Source organism: Trachemys scripta, chromosome 7 (genome assembly GCF_013100865.1).
Source record: "Trachemys scripta elegans isolate TJP31775 chromosome 7, CAS_Tse_1.0, whole genome shotgun sequence".
NCBI classification, from domain to species: Eukaryota; Metazoa; Chordata; order Testudines; family Emydidae; genus Trachemys; species Trachemys scripta.
Window position 1 is genome coordinate 59,358,355 of NC_048304.1, and position 23,440 is coordinate 59,381,794.

At 48.1% G+C, this 23,440-nt stretch overlaps 1 protein-coding gene across 2 annotated transcripts in view; it reads right to left on the reverse strand.

Annotated features, from left to right (window-relative positions):
- The window catches only part of ARHGAP22 (Rho GTPase activating protein 22), a 225,339-nt gene that overhangs the window by 183,775 nt on the left and 18,124 nt on the right, over window positions 1–23,440 (reverse strand). For both annotated transcript variants that reach the window (XM_034777449.1, XM_034777448.1), the window contains exon 2: window positions 19,104–19,191. In XM_034777449.1, coding sequence (XP_034633340.1) covers window positions 19,104–19,191 — 88 coding nt within the window. The remainder of the gene's footprint in view (window positions 1–19,103; window positions 19,192–23,440) is intronic.

Sequence of the window (23,440 nt, forward strand, 5' to 3'; positions counted from 1 at the left end):
GTTATGATTGCATCATCCATGACTTCTAGGAATAACATGATGCAATTCATATCATGTATGACGCAATACCAGCTTCAGATTGCATCATTCCTTGTTTTGCCTAAAAAGCAAGTACTGTCCATATCCAGTCATAGATTTATTCATAGATCCAGTCAAAGATGTATTTTAGTCATTTCTGATTTAAATTGAGATCCCTTCCCTTTATAACTCACTTATCCTCCGCCATTCCCAAGTCAAGGGTCGTATATACTGACCCAATAGCATATCTTGAAAACTAGAGCCAATCAACAATTTTAAGCATCATTTTCGTTCTCAGTGACCCAGAATTAGTAAAGTTTGACTACACTTATTTCAGAAGCATTTTGGCTCTAGAGCAGTGTGGTCAGACTGGTGCAGGATTTGGCTGAGACACACATAGGCCTCGTCTACAGTAGTGGGAAAAGCAGGCTGCATTCACACTGTGGTGTGTAGCTTTGCCATGGGGGAAGCAGTGGGGAAGGGCTCCAGCAGCAAGGAGTCAGTGTAAATAGCCATGTAGTCATGGGAGATACTGTGTGGGCGTGTGGTGAGCCGTACAGGGAATATACCCTAAGGCTCTGGCGTGTCTTTACTAGCCTAAGCAGTGCCTCACCATCCACAGTGCTATTAATACGGGTGCTAAAGGGGTGTGCAGTGTATGTACTCTACGCGCTGCTGTATGTGTAAATATAGCCATTCACAGAGCCTGCAGCTACGTAGGGTTGCCACCTGTCCAGGTTTTACCCGAACAGTCCGGTTTGGCTTCTGTGTCCAGGTGCCATTTAGGGTTGCCAGGTGACCGGTTTTAGAATGGAAAGTCCTGTCGAAAAGGGGACCTGGCAGTGTCCAGTCAGTAGAAAGTTCAGTTAGCACTGGGCAGGGGGAGGTACTGGGTCATTAACCCGCACCAGCCTCTGCTCAGCCAGGGTCACCTCCTACCTACAGGCAAGCTCCTTGTCAGGCTGCAGTAGCTCCTGTCCCAGCCCTGGAGTAGAGGGAGCCCAGAGGGAGGTGGAGGCGATCCAGCAAGCGAGGGGTCTGGGAGTGAAGAGGATCCAGTGAGCAAGGGGGCTGGGACTGGAGAGGCGCAAGCAATGGGGCGGGGCCTGGGGGGGGGGGAAGAGGCGGAACAGGGCCTGGGCCTGGGGAAAGAGGCGGAGAAGGGGTGGGGCCTTGGGGATGCAGTTACCAGCAATTAGAAAGGAAGCAATCCTACATCTGCTGCATGCCAGATCTATGAGACCCACTCTGCCCCAATGCACAAGGCTCTGTGAATTTGTGGCTCAGTAGATCCACAAGCCATTGCCCCTTGTGCAAGTGAACACAAGTGTTACAGCAGCTCTGTGAATGCAGAGCAGGGTGGTGGTGGACACCAGCCATCTAAGATACCTTCTGCATCCATCCCCTCCCCTGAAGATCTTGTGCTGTAAGGCATGAAGAGGTATAACAAACTGGCAGGGGGAGGGCTGCAGAGCAGTCCAAGGGACAGAAGAGATTTGAAGGAGGAGAGGGAGGCTATCTCAAGCACAAGGGGTGAGACATAAAAGGAGGCCTCAGATGACGAGGGGAAGGAGACAATACACAGGAGAATAAAGTAAAAAGCTCAAGTGGACTGTCATGAGCAGCCGGGGGAGGCAGGATTAAACCAAGTCCAAGATTTAGGTAAATGTCTGTGCTGTCTCTGATCTAGGATCTATGAGTGCTCATAATCCTGAGTGCCTACACCCACTCCCACTGGAGTCAATGGCACTGGTGGGGGCAGGGGCAGCCCTGAGTCGCCTGGGGCAGAACAGCTTCTTGCTTGACTCTTGGTTTCCCCCATATGCCAGGGGTCTCTTGCTGGGCTCTGCTGTTCGTTGGCTGAGATGTCCTTTGACTGCCCTCCACATGGCTCACTACAAATGCTTTAAAAGTCCTACACCAAACCGGCTGTTGCAGCAGCGAGCTAGCCTGCATGGGACCACCCTTGTACTAATCCATGTGCCAGAGCAGCACGTCAACAGGGTTTCTAAGATGGCCTGTACTCTAACAAGGATTACTACACCTAACTCCAGCATTTGGGTGCTTGTATCAGTACTTGGTGGTTTTCTGCCCTGCAAGGGTGATTTTCACTGAATTACACTTAGGCCTGGTCTACACTGGGGGGCGGGGGGGAATCGGTCTAAGTTACGCAACTTCAGCTACGTGAATAACGTAGCTGAAGTAGACTTACTTAGATCGACTTACCGTGGTGTCTTTACCGCGGTGAGTCAACTGCTGCTGCTCCCCCATCGACTCTGCCTGCGCCTCTCAAGGTGCTGGAGTACAGGAGTCGACAGGAGAGCGCTCAGGGGTCAATTTATCGTGTCTAGACTACCCACCGATCCGGCGGGTAGTGAAGACATACCCTCAGCTCCTGTTAAAACAGAACCCAAACCAGGCACTCGTTACCCACGATCATGAGGCATTCTGACTCTCCAGCACTGTAAGCATGGAGGTGACCCTTTATACCAGGGGTCGGCAACCTTTCAGAAGTGGTGTGCCGAGTCTTCATTTATTCCCTCTAATTTAAGGTTTCACGTGCCAGTAATACATTTTAATGTTTTTAGAAAGTCTCTTTCTATAAGTCTATAATATATAACTGAACTATTGTTGTATGTAAAGTAAATAAGGTTTTTAAAATGTTTAAGAAACTTCATTTAAAATTAAATTAAAATGCAGAGCCCCCAAGACAGGTGGCCAGGACCCGGGCAGTGTGAGTGCCACTGAAAATCAGCTTGCGTGCTGCCTTTGGTACACGTGCCATAGGTTGCCTACCCCTGCTTTATACAGTACCAAGCTGTGGACCAGATGCAGCATTTGGATGCCCTATTAGGCTACTCACCTTTGAAAATTTCCAAAGTGAATTAAGCTAAACTGAACTAAGGCTACTTTAAATTTGAATGAGACTGTCCCCTGAATGAGAGGAGTTTAATGCAGTTTAACTAACCCACTCCTTTAGTTAATTCAGATTAACTTTCCTAAACATCCCCAGGTAGGCTGTCTTTTTAAGGGAAACTGGGCCCAGCCCCATCTGACTAATCAGCAGCCTACCAGCTGTGGTGGTGAGGCCAAGGATCAGGTGACAGCTTGAAGATCCCCAGGTTCTCATAAAAGCTATTAAGTAGCTCAGTGGTTCATAAGAGCTATAGGTAGTAGAAGGCTCCTGAGGGAATCCCTGGCTCAGGGGAAAAGAACCTAGGACCACATCCACAAAGATGCCATTGAAATCTGGGCCCTATTTCCTATGCTGTTCTCAGCAGACAGCCTGTAGGGGGCAGAACAGAGCTGGATTTTCATGGTAAATAATAAATTTGCTCCCCCCGCAACCATCTGGGGGGAAGGGGTCATTGAAACTAGTGAATTCAGGCCAAATGCAGCCGATAATTTTTAAGCTGAAAAAAAAAAGGGGGGGGGGATTAGAAACGTTGAAATGGCCATTTCAAAAGGGAATCTTTGGACTTTTTGTTTTGAAATGTGTTTCACTTTGAAATTTAGCTATTAAAAATAAAGTGAACATCCCAAAAGGATCTGAAATGAAAACGCCCCCCAAAACTTGTTTTGACCCCAAATGAATGTTTTGTTTGACCCGAAACAAATGTTTCATTTGACCCAAAATAAAATTTGCGTTTTTTTCTTCCGTTTTGGTACCAAAACAAACAAACAAAAAAAAAACAAAAACAAAAACTCAGTTTTGGTTTAAACCAAACCAATTTTTGTCAGATTTTGTGGGCAGGTCCCCAAACTAAAATAATCAATGATTCACTCAGCTCTGGCATAGACTTGCTCCTGCAGAAGGTTCTAGGTCATGGGACATGGATCTTATTTGTATTGTGAGTCCGCCTAGAAGAACCAATCGCGGACCAGGACCCCATTGCGCTAGGTGTTGTACAAACACAGTCCCTGCCCAAAGATTTGACAATTTCGGTATAAAACAGGGGAGTGTGGGAAACAGCCTAATCATTGTTGAGTGTTTTGTAGTCATCCCAGCAAAAAAGCATTTGGGAATCATTTTGGTTTAGTAATGGACAGTATGAACAGATGATCTGTGCCCCAAAGGGCTTGCAGTCTGATGACTGGAAATACTGAACTTATGTTAAATAGTTTTTATTTTGAAAACAAATGGCAGTGGGTAATTAATGCCTGTCGTTAGCCACTCGACAGACTGTTTCCATAGATGCACTGGGAAGTCTGTTGGGTGGGCTATGTCTCTGGCAGAAATGAAATGTTTGTTTCACCCAGAGAGAGCAGCTGTGACTTTTCCGTCCCTGGTTAAGTTTGGTTCTCCCTTCTGAACATCCTCCTGCACCTACAGTAATGGTTGAAGAGTTACTATAACAGCAGTCTGGAGGTCACCTATGAAAACTACTGAGTTTAAAAGTAAGAGATTAATTCATCTGAGCTCAGCTGAAATTGAACAAGATACTGGTGGGGAAGTATGCCACAGAAACTCATGGTGTGTCTATGGCCCCCATTACCATGATATCTGAGAGCCTCAATGCTTAATGTGTTTATTCTCACAGCACCCCTGTGAGTGCTTCTCAAAGGCGATCCGCCACTTGTTCAGCTGTATAATTCCAGAATAAGTGTATGCCTGGGGAGTTACAGCACTATAGTGATGCCACAAGCCCAAATCTAGACCTTTAAAGGTATGCAGGCGTTGTTGCACTCAACATTGCAACAACTCCCTGATTTAGGAGCTTACCTCTCATTTCCAAAAGGAACTTAGGCTCTTCAAGGCCTAAATCCCTTCTGAAAATAATTCAGGCTCCTAAATCGGTAAGGTGTTGCAACACTGAGAACAGCAACGCCTAAATACCTGTTAAAATCTGGGCTTAAGTGATTTACCCAAGGTCCCACAGGAAGTCTGTGGTGAAGCCGGAGTTTGTACCTATGTCTTCCAACTCCTTGGCTAGTGCCTTAACCACTGGACCATCCTCCCTTCCTGGGTGGGAGGTCCAAATGCACTTAGAGTTGGCCTAATGCTGCTCCAGTTGAAAGCTGTGGGAGCTTTCCCAATAGGAGCAGTTAGACCATTGTCGAGGAGCACTCCTAAAGTGGGAATCGGAAGGGTGCATCACAGGGCAGGGCCAACTGTCATTGGCTGACTTACCAAGAGGGCAAGACCCAGCTCCTAAAGGCATGGGGGGCAGCTGGCTTCAAAAAACAAATCCTTTCACGAGTGCCCCTTGGAATTGCTTGAAGATATGCAAACCGAGCATACATTTAAACAGTCTTTTTGTTTCTCCTCCAAGTTATCCTCCTAGAGCGAGGAGCTGAAATTTCCATGCAGAGCAGGGTATCTGGCCTACAGTGGGTGGAGGCCATCCTGTCAGGGAATAGGAGGGAACCTAGCTGGCCAGAGCAGAGAGGACAAGACACACAAGGGCGGGACAGCGACACCAGACTACAGACTCCTAAGAAATCAGTGCTACTTGAAATGTGAAGTGGAGGAGGGTCAAAAACATGTTGCAGGCGTGTCCCCAACATCAGTTGCTTTAGAATTAATGGCAGCAGCACACAGAGCCTGTGGCTGCACGCGGAGCCCACCTTTCTTTCCATCAGAGGTTTGGTAAAAGCATTAATTTTTTTTCCCCACAAAGCAAAATTTCAGGCCTGATCTACTTCACATCTTCCCTGTCAGACAGTCAGGCTCCTTGCTGCACCACTGGAGTTGGTGGGAGTTCAGATCTCTATTTAAGCAGTACCATTCCATGTGTTTTGGGGCTCAGTGCAGGAATCACTGGGGGAAATCCTCTGGCCTATGTTATGCAGGAGGTCAGACTAGATCAGGGGTCAGCAACGTTTGGCACATGGCTCGCCAGGGTAAGCACCCTGGCGGGCCGGGCCAATGGGGGCGGCGAGAAGCCGCGGCAAGCACATCGCTCGCCAGCGCCGCTTCCCGCCACCCCCATTGGCCCAGGACGGCGAACCGCGGCCAGTGGGGGCTGTGATCGGCCGAACCTGCCGCATCAGCAGGTAAATAAAAATGGCTCGGCCCGCCAGGGTGCTTACCTTGGTGAGCCACGTGCCAAACGTTGCCGACCCCTGGACTAGATTATCATAATGATCCTTTCTGGCCTCATAATCTAAGACAGCTGGATGTGGCTTTAAGAAAATATCCAGCATAAGAGAAGCTGTATGAGTGAACTGCATGTGCAGCTTTCTGCTTCCATTGCTCTGCTGCAGCATCTCATGAATTGAGTATTAAAAGAACAAATGGCAAGACAAACATAAGCATTAATACACTGCACCTGAAACATTATCTGCCCCCTGGAGACGCATTGATTTACGCCTCCCACTGTCAGAGTGAAAGAAACCGTGCAGCCTCAGCAGACAGTCTGACCCCAGGACAGCTCAAACCCACGAGATCAAAGGGAAGATGTCACTGGGGATACTGATGGAGATAGCGCAAGTGAACCTACCTGCCATCCCAGCTCAATAATACCCGTAGGCCCAGGCCAATGAGCCCAAACTTCATTATAACCGTAATACAAGTTATGCCAAACCAGAAATCAGCCTTGTGTTTAACCCATTTAGGGCTGCGAGACCACATATCAATTATACAGACAGGCCCTGATCCTGCAAACACTTGCATACAAGGGGAGTCCAGCTGTCTTCAATGAGACTTCTCATGGGAGCATGTGTGGGATCAGGGCCTAAGCAATAAACCCACACATAACTCATTCAGGGATTTTCTTTTCTTTCTACCCACTTAGTAAATGCCAACCCTGAAATTCCCTTTTACTATCACTTACAGTATAGTGTGAGCTATTAGTTTAAACTGCTGCATATAGTCCATTTTATTGCACTATTTTGTATAAGAATACCTAGCTCTTCATCTTTAGATCTCAAAGCACTTTACAAAGGACTGTTTTCTTATCTCCACATGGGGAAACTGAGTCACGGAGAGGCAAAGTGACTTGCCAAAAGTCACCCAGTAGGTCAGTGGCAGAGCATACAGAAGTCAAGTCTCCCTGGGTCCACTTCAGAGCTCTGTCCATTAGGCCCATTTCTATAACACTGCTGATCCTGAAGAATCCCAAAGCAACGTATAAAACTGACATACCAAACTGCATCAATCAGATCATTCACCCAGCAATTAAATGCAGCTACCTCTGGGGTGAAACACAGTGTAATCCCACCACACAACATGCAGTAGCAGGCCAGGAAGTGAAGAACAATACTGTGTCTGACTGAAATTGGCAGAAAACTTTAGGAAGGCAGAATACCTGTACAATTGTTATAAACTGTAATTTGGCCAGGGCACCGGTACCCAATAAAGCTGCTCTTGCGAAGAATGCTAGAGGGTCTTCAGTGGTCACAAGAGGCTTTGGCCTTTCATTTCATCTTGAGGGCAGTGCCCTCAACAGCAGAGCATGCCCTAACACCTGGCTGGAGCACTGGCTCAGTGGGAAGAAGCTGTGGGGGGGTCCTCCATCCATGAAAATTGGGTTGATAATGTGAAGCTAGCTACAGTTTTAAGTGGCTTTCCCTAATCTAATCCTTATAGATGAGGGTCACACCATCAATGTACAGCTAGCCTGGCCCATTGTTCTGCATCAGCCAAGCAGCTGGGTGCATGTTACAATACACTATCTATTGGGCTGTACATATTTCCCGGTGGTAGACACTGGGCTTGAGGAATATAAAGTGTTAAGGAAAATCACCTGGGAACAGCTGGCGAATACGGTTTAACAATACTCCGCTAGCAGGAAATTATTTATGAAGCTATTTAGGCTTAATGCTCCTCTCCCAAAGGGCCATGTGTTGATTTGTTTGAAGTTGTTAAAACAGCCCTTCCTCCTGAAAGCCGGTGTGTGCGCTGAAAGACAGCCAGGAAAAGGGGTGTAGCTATCTGAAGAGTAAACATGCCGGCATGAGACACTGTTAGCCACAGAGCTGGGGCTGCATGCTACCGGAGGCCACATGGCATTTCCTCCCAATGGGAGCCAGGTTGCTGATGCTTCCAGAGGGAGGGCAGTAGGGTTGCCAGGTGTCCAGTTTTTGACCGGAACGCCAGGTTGAAAAGTGACCCTGGTGGTTCCGGTCAGCACTACTGACCGAGCCGCTAAAAGTCCAGTCGGCAGCGCAGTGGGGCTTAGGCAGGCTCCCTCCTGCTCTGGCTCCTTGTGGCTCCTGGAAGCAGTGGCATATCCTCCCTCCAGCTCCTAGATGCAAGGGAGGCCAGGGAGCTCCGTGTGCTGTCCCCACCCCAAACGCTGGATCCGTAGCTCCCACTGGCTGGGAACTGCGGACAATGGGAGCTGTGGGAGTGGCGCCTGCAGGCAGGGGCAGTGCGTGGATCCCCCTGGCCGCCCCTCCGCCTAGGAGCCGGAGGGGGGACATGCCGCTGCTTCCAGGAGCCACCTGAGGTAACCGGAGCCTGCACCCCTCACTCCCTATAGCCTCGTATCCCAGCCCTGAGCCCCCTCCCACACCCAAGCTTCCTCTCAGAGCCTGCAGCCCCTCCCACATGCCAAACCCCTTGGCCCCAGCTCAGAGCTCCCTCCTGCACCCCAAACTCCTCATCCTCGGCTCCACACCAGAGCCCGCACCCCCAGTCGAAGCCCTCACCCCCTCCCGCATCCCAAGCCCCTGCCCCAGTCCAGTGAAAATGAGCAAGTGAGTGAGGGTGGGGGAGAGCAAGTGATGGGGAGAGGGGGGTACGGAGTGAACAGAGAGTGGGGCCTCAGAGAAGGGGCAGGGCATGGTCTGTGCCTAGAGGCAGGGGCGGGGCAAGGGTGTTTGGTTTGCTGCAATCGGAAAGCTGGCAACCCTAGTGGGAAGCTTTAACTTGACGCCTGGGTTTCACAAGCCCTGCTGACTCAGCACATATTGGAGCTGTGGGTCCCAGGATTGCAAAAGCCTTGCACTGTCACTGCCCCCTTTCCTGGGGGATTTTACACTACCCCTGAGCCCAGGGTCATGCCAGCTGGAGCCAGCATAACTTGGGATGGATCAATCATGCCTGAAGGGGGGTTCCAAAGAGGATGGAGCTCGGCTGTTCTCAGTGGTGGCAGATGACAGAACAAGGAGCAATGGTCTCAAGTTGCAGTGGGGGAGGTCCAGGTTGGATATCAGGAAAAACTATTTCACTAGGAGGGTGGTGAAACACTGGAATGCGTTACCTAGGGAGGTGGTGGAGTCTCCTTCCTTGGAGGTTTTTAAGGCCCGGCTTGACAAAGCCCTGGGATGATTTAGCTGGGAATTGGTCCTGCTTTGAGCAGGGGGTTGGACTAGATGACCTCTTGAGGTCCCTTCCAACTCTGATATTCTATGATTCTATGCAATATAACTGAACAAAGGCAAAATCAGTTTATAATCTGGAATAAAAGGGTCCCTGGGGTCACTGTCCCCTAGATGCCCAATGCAGATGCAGCCCATGGGCCCTCCATACCCTAGGAAAGGAACCCAGGACTGACAAACTATGGCTGCCTCCTGGTTCCCCTCAAAACAGTTTGTCAACATTTAGGGCCCTGCGGATGTTCCAATTGGAAGTAGAAATTGATGGAGCCTGTCCCCAGGCCCAGGGCTGTGGCAGGGAGAAATGCCTCTCCCCCAGCCCTGGGTTTTTTTGTTATTGCTGGTGGCACACATCCGCACATTACCTTAATATTGGTACCAAATTCATTCTGCACATGGATAGAAAAAATTAGAGGGAGCATTGCTCAGGACTCCTAGGTTCTGTTACTGAAATCCAGGGAACTACAGGCACTCAGGTCTATAAATACACCCCATGGATTTTTACAGACAAAGATACCCCAGGAAGGGAGCTCATTCTTGTCTGTACTGAGTCACTCTTATTATTGATGCAGGATCAAAATCATTTAAATTCATTTCAGTGAAAAGCAAATGCAAAGAAAGTAAACATGAAATGCCAGACTTTGTTCACAGTCCTAAGTGTGTAGCAGCTCAGTGTGTGTGGGACAGCGCTACTGAAGAACTGTAGTGTATTGATTTGCTTTTGATCAGACATCAGACAATGACTGTGGTTAATAATTTTTCATTTAAAGGAGGCCCCACCATTGAAGGGTTCTGGGCACTTAATAAAATATAACTGAAAGTGAGACCTAAAGGCATGGCAGCAAGAAGCAGCACCATCTAGTGCTCAGGATGGGATTGGAACCTGCTTGAGTAAAGGTATCTGAATAGACACTGCAGTGTGGGCCAATGGAGACGATTTCTTGCAGACCATGACTTGGAAAGTGGCAATTCAGCATAGGAACACAGGCAGGCTCAGGTTGTGTTTAGCTTGCACATAAAAGGACCCGCAATTGACAAAAGCTAAGCAGATCTCAGACATTATTCCCAGGCCAAGACGTTATCTTAAAAGGGACAACAGTCCAAGCTGTAAGGCCGTTCTAAAGCAAGTTTTCCCAGGCTCAGTGTGTGTGTGACTCCTGGCAGAACATCTTTAAAGCCACTGCAATCCTCTTTTCCTGCACACACATCAGGGCGATGGGTCACAGGAGACACATTACACCTTCACTTGCTATGAGGAGAAAAATCTATCTAGCTTCTCCAAAGCCAAAGCTGTTACTAATGATACAGAAGGGCTGCTACATATCAGCACATGCTCTGAACCATTGGAGGCTTGGGCAGGGGCTAAAACCAAAGCTCGAAAAAGGTCCTGTAACATGCCATGACCCCACTGCAGGCACAGCAGCATTCAAAGCTACTGGCAGCTCTCCCACTCTCCGTCCCCAAAATGTGAATGCAGAGCACCAGGACATGCAAGCAAGGAAAGAAGGCACCTGCTGGTTCTCAGCTCCTGCTGGAGCATAAGATCAGCCTCCCACCTTGGTTTATTGGTTCATGGGGTGAAGGAGGCTGCCCCACCCCAAACTCCTTATGCCCCAGCATAGCAGAGAATCCAGGTGAGCAATTCCCACTGTGACACACTCTTGGTGTTACTCATTGGCACCCCCTGCAATTTTGCCTGGTCATACACAGATTGCTGGGGTGGACACCTTACCTCCAGGCCTCATACAGCTGAAACAAGAGTGCAAGCTACAAGTGGATTTTAAGAAACTCCCTAAGGGTCACAACCTCAGAATTATTATCTGCACTGCCATAGGACATAGAGCTGTGCTGAGATCAGATCCCTGTAGTGCTGGGCTCTCTAAAGACACACAGGAAGGCTGGTCCCTGCCCTAAAGAGCTTATGATCTTAATATAGAAGAAGACAAAGGGTGGAAGGAAGGGATGAAATATACAGGCAGAGTGAGAGTGAGAAATGGGTGGCAAGCAGCCTATTGCCTCCACACTGTGATTGGTTAGGAAGACAGGAGGGGTTGAGTTAACATGAAAAGAGTGTTAACCTGCCCTTGGCACCCTTCTGGATGGATACAAGTCTGTGGTAAATGGGCCCAAATCCTGGATCCCACGTACTTCCAAGCCCCTTGAGTCCAGTGGTCACTGCTCCTAGTTCTGGTTCTCTCAGGTCTCCTCCCATGCTCACTCCATGTTTGCCCCTGTTCTTGGGCAATGGGAGCCTACAGCCACCTTAGGAACCAATGCCACAGCCCTCTAGAGCCACCAGTCACTTATGCATGTTCTGCAGAGTCCATGTGGCTGTGGAAGCTCTGATTTCTCATTTAACCCTTTCAGGAACAATATGGCAGGCAAGCAAGTAATCCGGGCTCAACAAAGGAATTTCTTGTCAGAACAAGGCTGTTTTTTTCCAACACACCCTGGATGGTTTAATTGAGCTTGGAGGTTACAGTGTAAAAGGGAAGGTTACCATCAAAATGGAGTTTGCAACTTGACACAAACACCCCTCCCCAGTCAGTCACCAAAGGTAGTGGAAAAGAGGGACATTTGGGAGAGATGAAGAGAATGGAGAGAAGGGTGGGAGGTAGAGGATGGGGGCTGGCCATGGAGTGACAGATAGGGAGAGAGGTAGGGTGTGAAGGGCAGAGCAAACAGCCAATCAGGAGATGCCACATGTCCTGCAAACTGAAGAAGGCAGAGTCTAACGACATCAGCCATGGTCAGGGGTTTATGAAAGCTGCTCCAGCCAGGGGCAGCAGGGGAAGTGTCTCTGCTTTTCGGAAGACATTTGGGCTTGGTGCCCCAAGGGGTGTTCCTTCCTCCTCGATCTGATCTGGGGTGTACTCACTCTGCTGGTCACACTGCTGTCTCCAGTCTCATTCCATGCAGATCAAAAGGTCAAGATCATGACATACTAAGTAAGAACACTGGCCAGTGTCGCTGAGCTTTAGTCTGGGAGTTTCTTCCAGCCCAGAGTGATAAATATGCTCCCAGGGGGCCATGCATACAACCCCCTGAACTCCGCTGCTTCACCCTGCTCCACCGGGAGCCCCTTACACTGCCCAAAGGAATCAATCCTATGCACCGAGCGCGGAACAGAATACCCTGCCTGGAGAAGCACATTAAAGCCATGGCACCTCTACACTTGTGTCTATAGGCTGTGCAACCCGGCCATGGGGGAGGGTGGGTGAGCAGCAATGGGTATCAGCCCCTCAGGAGGAACTGATAATAACTGGAACTGCCATAAATCAGGCTGAGCAGAGCACAGGGCTTTCAGCACTAAAATATTCCTCAGACCGGCCAGCCACAGGGAGGGCATTGGGGGACTGATCCTGCAAACACCAGTGCTCAGAAGTTATCCTTACTGGGATATCTCCATTGAAGCCAGTGTGGCCAGTGACATACATAGAGACCCTGTATGAGTGTGTGTCAGATCAGGCTGACAATTTAGAGTAAGGCTGATTATGGGTCCCCTAGTTTTACTGCTTCCTGTTTGGAACCATAAAAAAAGCCCAGTGTCACACAAATGCATGCCCAGAAAAGCAGAGACAGTTGTCAACACTGGGCTTCTAGAGTTAATTGAACTGCAGGCAGCAATTCTGATTTCCTGCTGTAATTAGAACATTGAATTATTTTTGAATGGAGGCATTAAATATTTTTTCCCTCTAATTATTTTAATTAAAGCCTGATGAGGCAGGGACTGGGGAGGAAAGGACGAGATGACTTCATGTGTCTTGTTCTGCTGGGCCACACATGGCTCTGTGATTTCAGGTTTGTTGGTAACATTCATCGTGCCGTGACAAAAGAAAAGCTAATGTCTCCCAACCTATGGCCTGATCGTCTTTAGTCATACGCACCAGCCCTCACTCACTGAAGGCACAAAAGTCTGTCCATGGTGCTGCACTGCACGCTGAACTCCAGGAGGCAATGTGGCAGACACAGATGGAAGCCCTCCTGGGGAGCATTTGCAACACCATGCATAGAGAGGGGGCAACATCCTTGCTGCTCTGCCTGGCCCGTTCACCCTGTTCCCCCCGTTTTTGGGCATACAGTGCACGCGGGAACAGGGTCTCTTGTGGTTCTGTGCAAGGTCTGGATAGGACCCAAATCGGGTTCCACCCTGCTCACTGCACAAGATTTGGCTAGAACCTGGCCCTCAAGTAAAGTGGCTTCAGTAGAGCTACTCACTTGAGTAATGGCTTCTAATAAGAATAACGATGGCAGAATTGGGCCCATAATCTTTTATATCTGCTGTGAAAGTCATGCCACAAAACATGGAATTTAATTTGAGCAAATCACAGTAATTCCATGGCTACATTTTCTTTTTAAAAGGATTGCCAGAGTCCTTGTGGTTTTGAAGATAACCTTCTAAACATGTGGCAAGTGTAACTGACGCACTGATGTCTGTCTGAGTCTGCAGGCAGCCTGAAACAACAGCTCTAAAGGAGAGGTATGAACTTCTCCATTCACCTCAAGGTGCTGTTAACTCTGTTGTCATTGAGTTTCAATGTAAATAGCAATGTTATTAACTGTCACATTAGCAGAAAGGCCTGGCCAGTGTATTGATTCATCATGGTTGGATGCAGCGGGGGACATTGTGGTGGGAGGCAGCGTAGCGGTTGGTTACCATCAGGGGCTGTTCAGAGGCCTGAGGTAGTTTTGCCCCATCCTCCCCACTCCCAAGCATCTCAACTGCCTCCTCAGCCCCATTCTTATATGCCTTCCTTGGTCCCAACAGTTCCTTACCCTCCACCCTATGACAACCTCTAAGGTAAGCATTGCCAACACAGAGATCTCTGCCCCACTGAAAATGGAACATTTGGGGACAGCTTAAAATCAGTTGAACTTACCAGGGAAATCAATATCCCAAGGGACTTTGGGGAGACACTATCATTCAGATTCCATTGCTAGTGCTTACTGTGCCTGATTCTGCAGAGGAACTTCCAGCCTGTGTCAGACGGTTGCAGAAACCAGGAGGCCTGGCAGCTGAGCTTAGAGTCAGCTTGCCACAGGGCATTAAAGTATCATTTCCTGCCAGATCAGAGGCTGGGAGCAATCATTATTCTAGCAGCGCTCCCCCTGATCTCTGGAGAGACCAGGCCTTACATTTCTAAGCGTATTATACTCTATTAGATGTTTCCAGCATTGCTTACAGCATTTTACCATCCTTGTGTGCTCTTGTAACCCAGGCTAACACTGGCTTTGTCTCCCACCACTGCCTAGATTTGAGGCAGCTACTGCCTCCATGGTTTAAGTCTGTTACTGCCTCCATGCTAACAGAGCTGGTCCTTCACCTCCAGCAGTAGTAGTTTACTCTTTTAGATCCAGAGATCCTGGATTCAGTCCTAAGTTCCCTGTAAGCTGCACGGCCATGCAGCAGCCTATTAAGTGCCGCACAGGCGCTCAGGGAACCCTCCCGGCTGGGACCAGCCATGGCCCGGGGAGAGGCGCCCCTCCCCCAGCCCCAGCTCAGCCCCAGACCAGACCTGCCATGGCCGGGGAAGGGGAGCCTATCCCACAGCCCCAGCCCCAGAGCTGCCGAGACAGGGAGAGGCGCCTTTCCCTCCCAGCCCAGGTGCTGCTGTGGGGAGAGAGAGTTGGGGGGAATCCTCTCTCCCTACCGTAGCTCCGGGGCAGCCTTCACCCCAAACCCCTCATCCCTGGCCCTACCCCAGAGTCCACACCCCCGCTGGAGCCCTCGCCCCCCCCCCCCACCCCTCTGCCCAAGCCCTGAGCCCCCTCCCACACTCCGAACCCCTCAGCCCCACCCTCACCACATGAATTTTGTTATGTGCACCAGTGGTTGGAGCAGTGGCAGTTGGGCCTAGTAGTCAGTGCGGTGGCAGTCAGCCCAGGAAATGGAGCTAGAGGTCAGACCCAGAATCAGGAGTCAAGAGCAGAGTCAAAACAAGGCAAGCATAGGACTGGGAGCTGGGCTGGAGCAGGCTGAGGCCGGTGGAGTCTGTCACCACTATCAGACAGGGGAGAGTCCCAAGGGCAGACTGAACAGGTGCTATGGCTCCTGTGAGGCTTATACACCTGCCCTCCAGTCACCAGACCAGCTCCTGGCTTGTGGATTGACTGAGCCTAGCACAGGAATGACTCACCCACTGTATGTAGCTTAATCAGGCTTTAGCTCAGGGACTCCTCATGCAGCCAGCCTTCTGCCTGCCAGGGAGTGGGTCACTGAGCCACACCCCCAGCTCTCTAACTCTCCTTTGGCTGGAGAGTAGCTTCACAGCCTCTCTCATGTCCCTAGTTAACCCTCCCCCCAGCCGCATTATACAGCTTGGAGAGGGACTCAATGAAACATGAATAATACTAAGTGCTCATCTTTACCTCTTGTTACTCAGCAGAAAATCAATACAGGCTCTGTTACAATACGGGACATGCTGTTACTACCGGCTCTGTGTTTTGAGGACACTGCTACAGCAGCCTGCGGCATAGAAAAGCTGATAAAGGCCGAGCAGCAGTTCTGGGAACTAGGCTACCGCAGGCCTGGCTATTAATCACACAGTTCTTTGCAGGTGGCTTGTGCCAGAAAGACTTTATGAAGCCTCAGCGTTTCCTTGTGGACCAGGTAAGACAAATCTTCCACCCTTCCGCTGTACCAGACACTGGGTTTCTGCAGACGCCTGGTGACAGCAATATTATCAGTAACGATAACATACTTTGCTCTTGGATTTCTTCCTTTAAAAAATTCTCCCCGTCAGTCACATGCACAATAAAAACCATTAACACACACAGATTGCCCTTGTTATGCCAAGATCCCAAACTCCACTATGAAGAGTGAGTATTGTTTTCCTTGCAAGTGTATAACCCCCATCTTACAATAGGGAAACTGAGTCACAGGGTGAAGTTCCCCCGGTCTCACAGTTTAACTGGGTCAGAGCTGGGGACTGAACCTAGATGCCCTGACACGAACACCTAGACTTTAGCCATACGATCATCCATCCTTCCTCTCCTATACAGCATCCATTAAAGAGCTGTGCATGGCCGGCAGATAACTGCCCACATCCAAAGCCATTTCAAATAGCACACACAAAACAATGACATCTCGGGCCAAACACAGCCTGGGGCAGGTGTGGTGCAAGTAGGATATGGACAGCTCCAGGCCACATACACCAATGATGTAAGTGCCAAGTGACACTCTGCGGATGTGCATTAGCTAAATATAGACTTTTCAATAGCCTCATCACCATGCTGTCTGAGCAGTTCACAAATATTAATGGCCATAGTCTCACAGTACCCCACTAGGTAGGGAAGCTTTATACAAATTTTCCACAAGCTGAGCAGAGGTACAAGGCCACCCTTCCCTTGTGCGCAGGCTAACAAGCTTCCTGACCAACAGTAGACTTTCTCCCAAAAGATCCCAAATCACTTTGCAAGCTAGCCACACGGATTGCCACATGAAATGCAGCCACTTTTAGGCTGAAACAGGACAGCTGTTTAATGGGGCACAGTAACACCTTCTAACAGTTGAAGGCAGGAAGTGAAAAAATAACCTCTTACCCCCGTTGAATTTGCAGGACAAATGGAGAGCTGCCAAAAGCTGAAATTCAGCCAGGACAATAGGGTTAATACCGATTGCTACTCTGATAAAGATGCTGTGAGATCTTTAATAACCAAGCTTTGCTTTTATGGCTCATGTGAAAGGCACGTCCCAGGCAGTACAAAGATAAAAGGTTTAGAAAAATCTGACCTGAGAGGAAAAGTTAAAAAGACTGGGCATGTTTAGCCTTGAGAAAAGACGACTGAAGCGGGACCTGAGAACAGTCTTCAAATATGCTAAAGGCTGTTGTAAAGAGGACAGTGATCAATGGTTCTCCATGCCCACTGAAGATAGGACAAGAAGTAATAAGCATAATCTGCAGCGAGGGAGAATTAGGGTAGATATTAGAAAAAAAACTTTCCAACTATGAGGAAAGGTAAGCGCTGGAATAGGCTTCCAAGGGAGGTTGTGAAATTCCAATCACTGGAGGTTAAGAACAGATTAGACAACACTCATAAGGGAAAGCCTGCTCTAGGTTTACTTGGTTCTGCCTTTGTGCAGGGGGACAGAATTAGATGACCTTGTGAGGGCCTTTCCAGCCCTATGTTCTCTGAGTCTATGATAGCACCACATTGGGGAACTGATTAGAGGAAGGAATGCCAGGTACTAATCGCCACCTCACTTCCTGGAGGTCTCCCAGCTCCCATACAAATAATGACCCAGCCCCCACCCCCATTTGGGGTGTGGGAATACAGCAGGTGCAGTGTGGTACAGCCTGTCTGATGTGTCACTCACATGAGTATTTATGACAGACAGTGAGGGAGCAGAAAGTGTCCTACTCTTCCAGGAAACTTCTAGTGAGTCAACTAGAATGCTGTTGCGGTGGCATATTCCGATGGCCTGGCTGCTGCAGTAACTGAAAGCTTTTCAGCATCGTCTGTCTCCCATACTCTGCCTGATACTGTGACAAGAGGAGTTGAGATAGAACACGGGCTGTGGAAGTCCTGCTGGGTTAGATAGCAGGAGCAAGGCCCCCGACACACTGTTAAAAGCACATCTGCCTCCAGTGCTAATGCACAACTGCTTGGACAAATGTACCCTGCCTTGGGAGAGCCAGTCCATTTAGCTGTAACTGTATTAGGCTGGAGTTTGTTGAGATATGATAGCAGCAGCAGCACCGTGGGGAAACGGAACACTAAGGAAGGAGACAGCTAATCCATGCTGGGGAGATGGACAATGTGAACGGCAAAGCAAGCAACCCACCAGCACATGTGAACCACTGCTACAGAGTGCACCGACAATCTCAGACACCTTCCTTGGCTCCCCATTCCTTCCAGGAGCTCATTCATAAATCCCTCCACATACTAGCTCCAGCCAACCTTATGGGCTCATCTATCTCCCTTCTCTCTCCTCTTACAGTGACCTCAGTTTCACTGCTATTGGTGCAAGAGCTTGCTCCGCTGCAGCTCCTGCGATCTGCAACAGCGTCCCTGAAGCTCTCAAAGGCATTTCAAATTCCAGCAGAAGGCATCCTTGTTCCCCCTTGTCTGTGTCTCTAAATTGCTCTATCCTCTTTCTTGCATCCATCTCTGTAACTGCATTGCTGAGCTCTGGAAAGCCTTTTGGGATAGAGCCCATATAATAGATGTGAAACAAAATAAAGCTGTAAAAGGGAAGATTCTCTCTTCCAGAAGATACAAAAAGGCACAAGATTTCCAGCTGCAGGTAGCATACAGGACACAGGGGACAAATGTCAGTCACATACTGCCCCTGGAGACACCTGTGAGATGACGTTATAAGGACTCGACTTGGATAACAGAACGACTGACAATAACCCTTAACCCAGAGTCTTAAGGCTATGATTTTCAGATGGTCCCTTTGAACATCCCAGTCTAAATTACTATGAACCACTTATGGGTCCTTCTTCCAAAATTAACCTACAGGTTAAAAAAATACTGTATACTGGAATCAGATAAAAACATTGTAAATTTATTTTCATGGGATCAGTGCAAACTTTGAAAAGCCAAGATCTTCCTTCCAACAACCTGGTAAATCTGTGACAGAACAGAATGTGTCCCTAAATATACCTAGAGCTATCAAATCAGTCTATGGTAAGTGATTACGTGGCAGATAAGACTAGGTCTGACCTGCTCTACAACAGATTCAGATGGTTGGATACTGTGCACATGGCATCAGACCTCTCAGAACAGAAACGTGCCTGGCTGGTCAGTTACTGTGTTAAATGGCGGTTGTGAGCAGGACCATGTCAAGTATGAAGGAAAAGGAAATGCTGGCCTACCTGGGGCAATTTCAAAGAGGTGTTTCCCTGGTTCCTCAGGCTGAGGGGTCAGCTCGCTCACCTGATTGCCTTGCAGTGGAATGAAACCCTGTAATGGACACAGAAATACCAGTGAAGGGGGAAAGGCCTTGAGGAAAGCAGGGAAGGGATGATAACACAGAACAGGGTTTTGCAGATTTAGACCCCCCTCTCCCACTGATAATCTCTCTTTTCCACCCCACCCTTTTCTTTCTGGTCTCTCCCTCCTTCTCTCCGTCTGCTTGTCTAACACTTGCCTCCTCTGTCCTTTCCCACAATCTGGCCACTGTTGATGCAAGAGTCTTCTCCTTTCCCCCAACTGATATTTCTTACTGAGCCCCAGCATGTTCAGTGCTCTACAATCAGAGAAGGAGACACTTGCCACTCCAAGGATCTCTATTTCTGACATCAGCACTACCTCTGCCATTGGGAACAGCCTTCCTGATCTCCCTGTCTGCTCACGCCATCTCTTATTAGTCTAGTCTGAAAACATCTGTTCTTCTTAATTTCTCTCTCACTCTGATTATGGTCTAAAAGCCAAACTTCTCATTCGCAGGTGGCTAAGGTTACGCACCAACATCCATATTTAGGTACCCAATAAGTGGCCAGATTTTCAGAGGTGCTGCACACCCAATAGCTCTCACTGGCTTTCTTGCTGCACATGGAGTCATTTGAAGTGGATCAGCTGATCCAAATTCCCTTGGACTGTGGAGGAATTTGAATCCTGGTCCAAACTCCTCTCTCCATTCCCAAAAATCCCAGGCTGTATCTTGAGAGAGGGCTGAGCCACTCCATTTGCTTCCATGTCCAAATGGCCCCAGAGTTTATGGCTGTCTGCAGCTGGGGGCACTGATGATCCAATGCTATATTTGGATTTGCCAGAAAGGCCTTTAGAGTGATGTCACAGCCATCCACCATCTCCCAGTGGTACACAGCTTGGCCTCCCATTACCATGGAGAGGAAAGTCCCTCCCCTTATTATGGGCCAGGAGAGGAAGCAGCACTTCCTTTTAAAGTCCTGCTATGGGAGACCAGAGAGAGCTGGCTAAAAAGTTCTCAGTTCAGGTTCTTAGGAATCTATGTGAGGTGAAGAGGGGAATGGCTGGCCAGAGGGCCTGGCAGACGAGAAAGGGAATGAGGGGCAGATGGGCCACATGGAGGTCCTGTCCCCAATGAGCCCACCTGCCTTTGCAGGAAGCTGTTTGTGGCCCAGTGACAATTTTTTCCACTACAACATCCAGATTCCAAATGAGAACGCTGAGCAGCACAATGTTCACCCTGCAGTCATCATTTATATTCATGCACACAGTTGTTATCGGCTTTCAAATCATTTTAACAATAGGCAAACCCGAGAGACAATGGAGCGTGTATAATATACAATGCTGGTAATCAAAATCAATCCCAATTAGATTCTCCATCTGCTTCCAAGTTTGTGTTATTCGACTAACACAATTCTGGTATTTGATGGGGATGAGAGAATCCAGAATTTCTATTAAAGGAATAAAACCTGCCATGTGACCTTTGCATTCTTCCTTGGGTAGCTGGGAAGACAGTAAATTAATTTTTTCATTTATGTTATTGCATAATTTTTTCTCTAGCGTTGCCTTTTGGAATAATGTCTTTTGCACAGTTGCTTTCTTTGGAGAAATTACTGTAATAAACCAAGGAGCCAGCTGGTATTAAATGTAAATGAATTAAGCTTTTACTCTTTTCTTTGAGTGTATAATGTTGAAATTACCAGACATAAATTACCGAAGCAGCAATTCTTGAGCTGGAAAATATTGTCGGCTGGTAAATAAGCTCGGATTCATCAAGCTTCATGATGCAATGAGTTGGGACTCACTTTGATACAGCCCACTTCATTAAAATTATTCACTGCTCTGAATGGATGGATCAGCCTGTCACTATATAGGGGGCAAACAGGCATCTCACTAAAACCTGGTAGGGAATGGAGAGTCGGGTCCTAACAAAGTAGTGGGGGAGGCAGCCCCCTTGTCAGAGTGGAGTTGTCTGGCCAACTCTTGTAGTGGCCTCCAAGGACTCTAGAGGGAGCTTTATTCAGCTCCCCTTAACGAGGGAGATTAGTGTCAATTGAGAATGGTGACACTCAGGTCACTCAGGAAAGGCCCACTCCAGAGTTTGATACTCCATTCCAGTGAATTACATGTTACAATCACTCTAGAGTTTATAAGGCTACAGTCCAGTGAACTAATAACCCACTCCAGAGTTTATGGTACTCCTCAACTAAGGAACAGACAATAACAAATGCTAAAAAACCCACCAACCCTATGCATCATTAAGGTTAACAATCGCAAAAAGTTGGGAAATGCTAAAGTTAGTTTCAACAGCAAAATTACCTTGGTTACACTGCACATAATACCTAGCTCTTATGTAGCACTTTTTCATCCATACATCTCAAAGTACTTACAGCAGAGAATCATTATCCCCATTTTACAGATGGGGAAACTGAGACAAAGTGACTTGCCCAACGTTACCCAGAAGGCCAGTGACAGAGCAAAGAACTGATCCCAGGTCTTCTGAGTTCCAGTCGTCTATCCACTAGGCAACACTGCCTCATCTGTGTTGTATATTTAATGAAACACACTATTGTTTTTGTTTGCAGAGAGTAAGAGGAACACTGTACCAGAAGAAGAGGAAGCGAAATAATATCACCCAACCTGGTTAGGGGTTCTGCTGGGACTTTCACTTTTGCAACCCCTGCCTTTTTGTTATTTAAACTGTGCAGTCTTGATGCATTTTCATGTCATTTTCTCAATTTAATTTCCCTGGATTTTCAAAGAATTCCCCCCCTGTACTTAATATAATTACAACAGATGGGTTTGCCTGTTTTTTTTTAAATTGTTAAATTCTTTATGGCTCTGAAAAATTTGCATTTGAAAGAGAAAGGAAGGATGGAGTTGCGTCTCAGAAAGCCAACAGCTGGCACACAGTGCTTGAAATCAGAGTGTTAAGAGAGCTGGCCAAGCTCCGGGAGGGACTTGGACCATCTACTGCTCAATGGCCCACCCATGGCTCCTATGGCAGAACAGCTGTCAGGAGGCGGCTGATGAAAAGGTCTCAAGACTTTGGGGTACATGGGAGTATCCCATCTGAAACACTGGAAAGGCGGGCAGAGCTCACCAGAAACCAAAGGCCCACCCCCCACAGGCAAGGGAGGGGCCACAGGATAGGAATCAACTGACCGCATGGGACAAGAAGAAAACAGGAGCAGGAGTGAGGGTTAAAACCTGGGAACCGAATAGGGATACTGAGCAGAGAACTCCAGGCAACACCCATTGCTCCACAAAAGAGTCTGATGACTCTGCCCAGAGGAACTCTGCCTCAAAGCAGACAACTAGGAAACGAAAATAGGTCCCTGGAGCTTACAGGTTTTTAAGTTAGCTTCAGCTAAGATATCATATCTAGCAGGAATGCAAGGAACCTATAGGCCTGAACCTTTAAGTTATTAGTGTAAGCAGTAAAGACCATAAGCCGTAGCATATAGTCACTGCTGGGAAATTTACACAAGTCACAAGATGGCATAAGACATTTTGCTCATTTTGCAATATGCAGTTTTGTTGAGATCTTGCATAAAACACTGATAGGTAAGTGCAAGAAGTCAGTTGATACTAGTTTTGGGGTATTTCGGGACAGGAACATCAGCAAATGCATAATTGCAACAGTAACCGACATATATGCTAATAAATCTGGGATAATTACTATACCAAGCTGTAGGACAAGGACAGCCCAACATTATTAGGGTGCGGACGTTAGTTATGGGCAAAGGATGCAGAACACGCTCATGAAAATTCATGGCAGTCTTCAGACCTGATAATAGAACCAACCACTAGGGAAACGAGACCTTGACCACTGGAGTCGCATGGCATGACAGAGACAGGAGAGAACCCCTGTGGCCCACCACCTGCCTTCTATCCCGAGGTGAGTATGATATGACAAAGGAGGTCAAATGAATATTGCACTACTGCTATATTCTTGTTTGAATTGGAACCTTTGTGTTTTTACTAACAGTGTTAAAATATTGAAAACTCAGCTTTTCCTTAAGGGTGAGTGATGCCACTATGCATGTTGGGGTTCCCAACCAGTCAGTAATTCTAATTCTACTGGTGCTACAACCTATCAAACTTCAGAGGTCTAATCAGTTTGCTAATTAGGGATTTAAAATAATCAATATAGCCAATAGATGAGGCAAGACCCCTCAGTCACAGAGAGTCTCCCTGTGAAGCTGTCTCCTCCTGGACTGGAGGAAGTCTCATGCCAATGTGGAACATGATATCAGGCTGATGGTCCTGAAGACTGAGG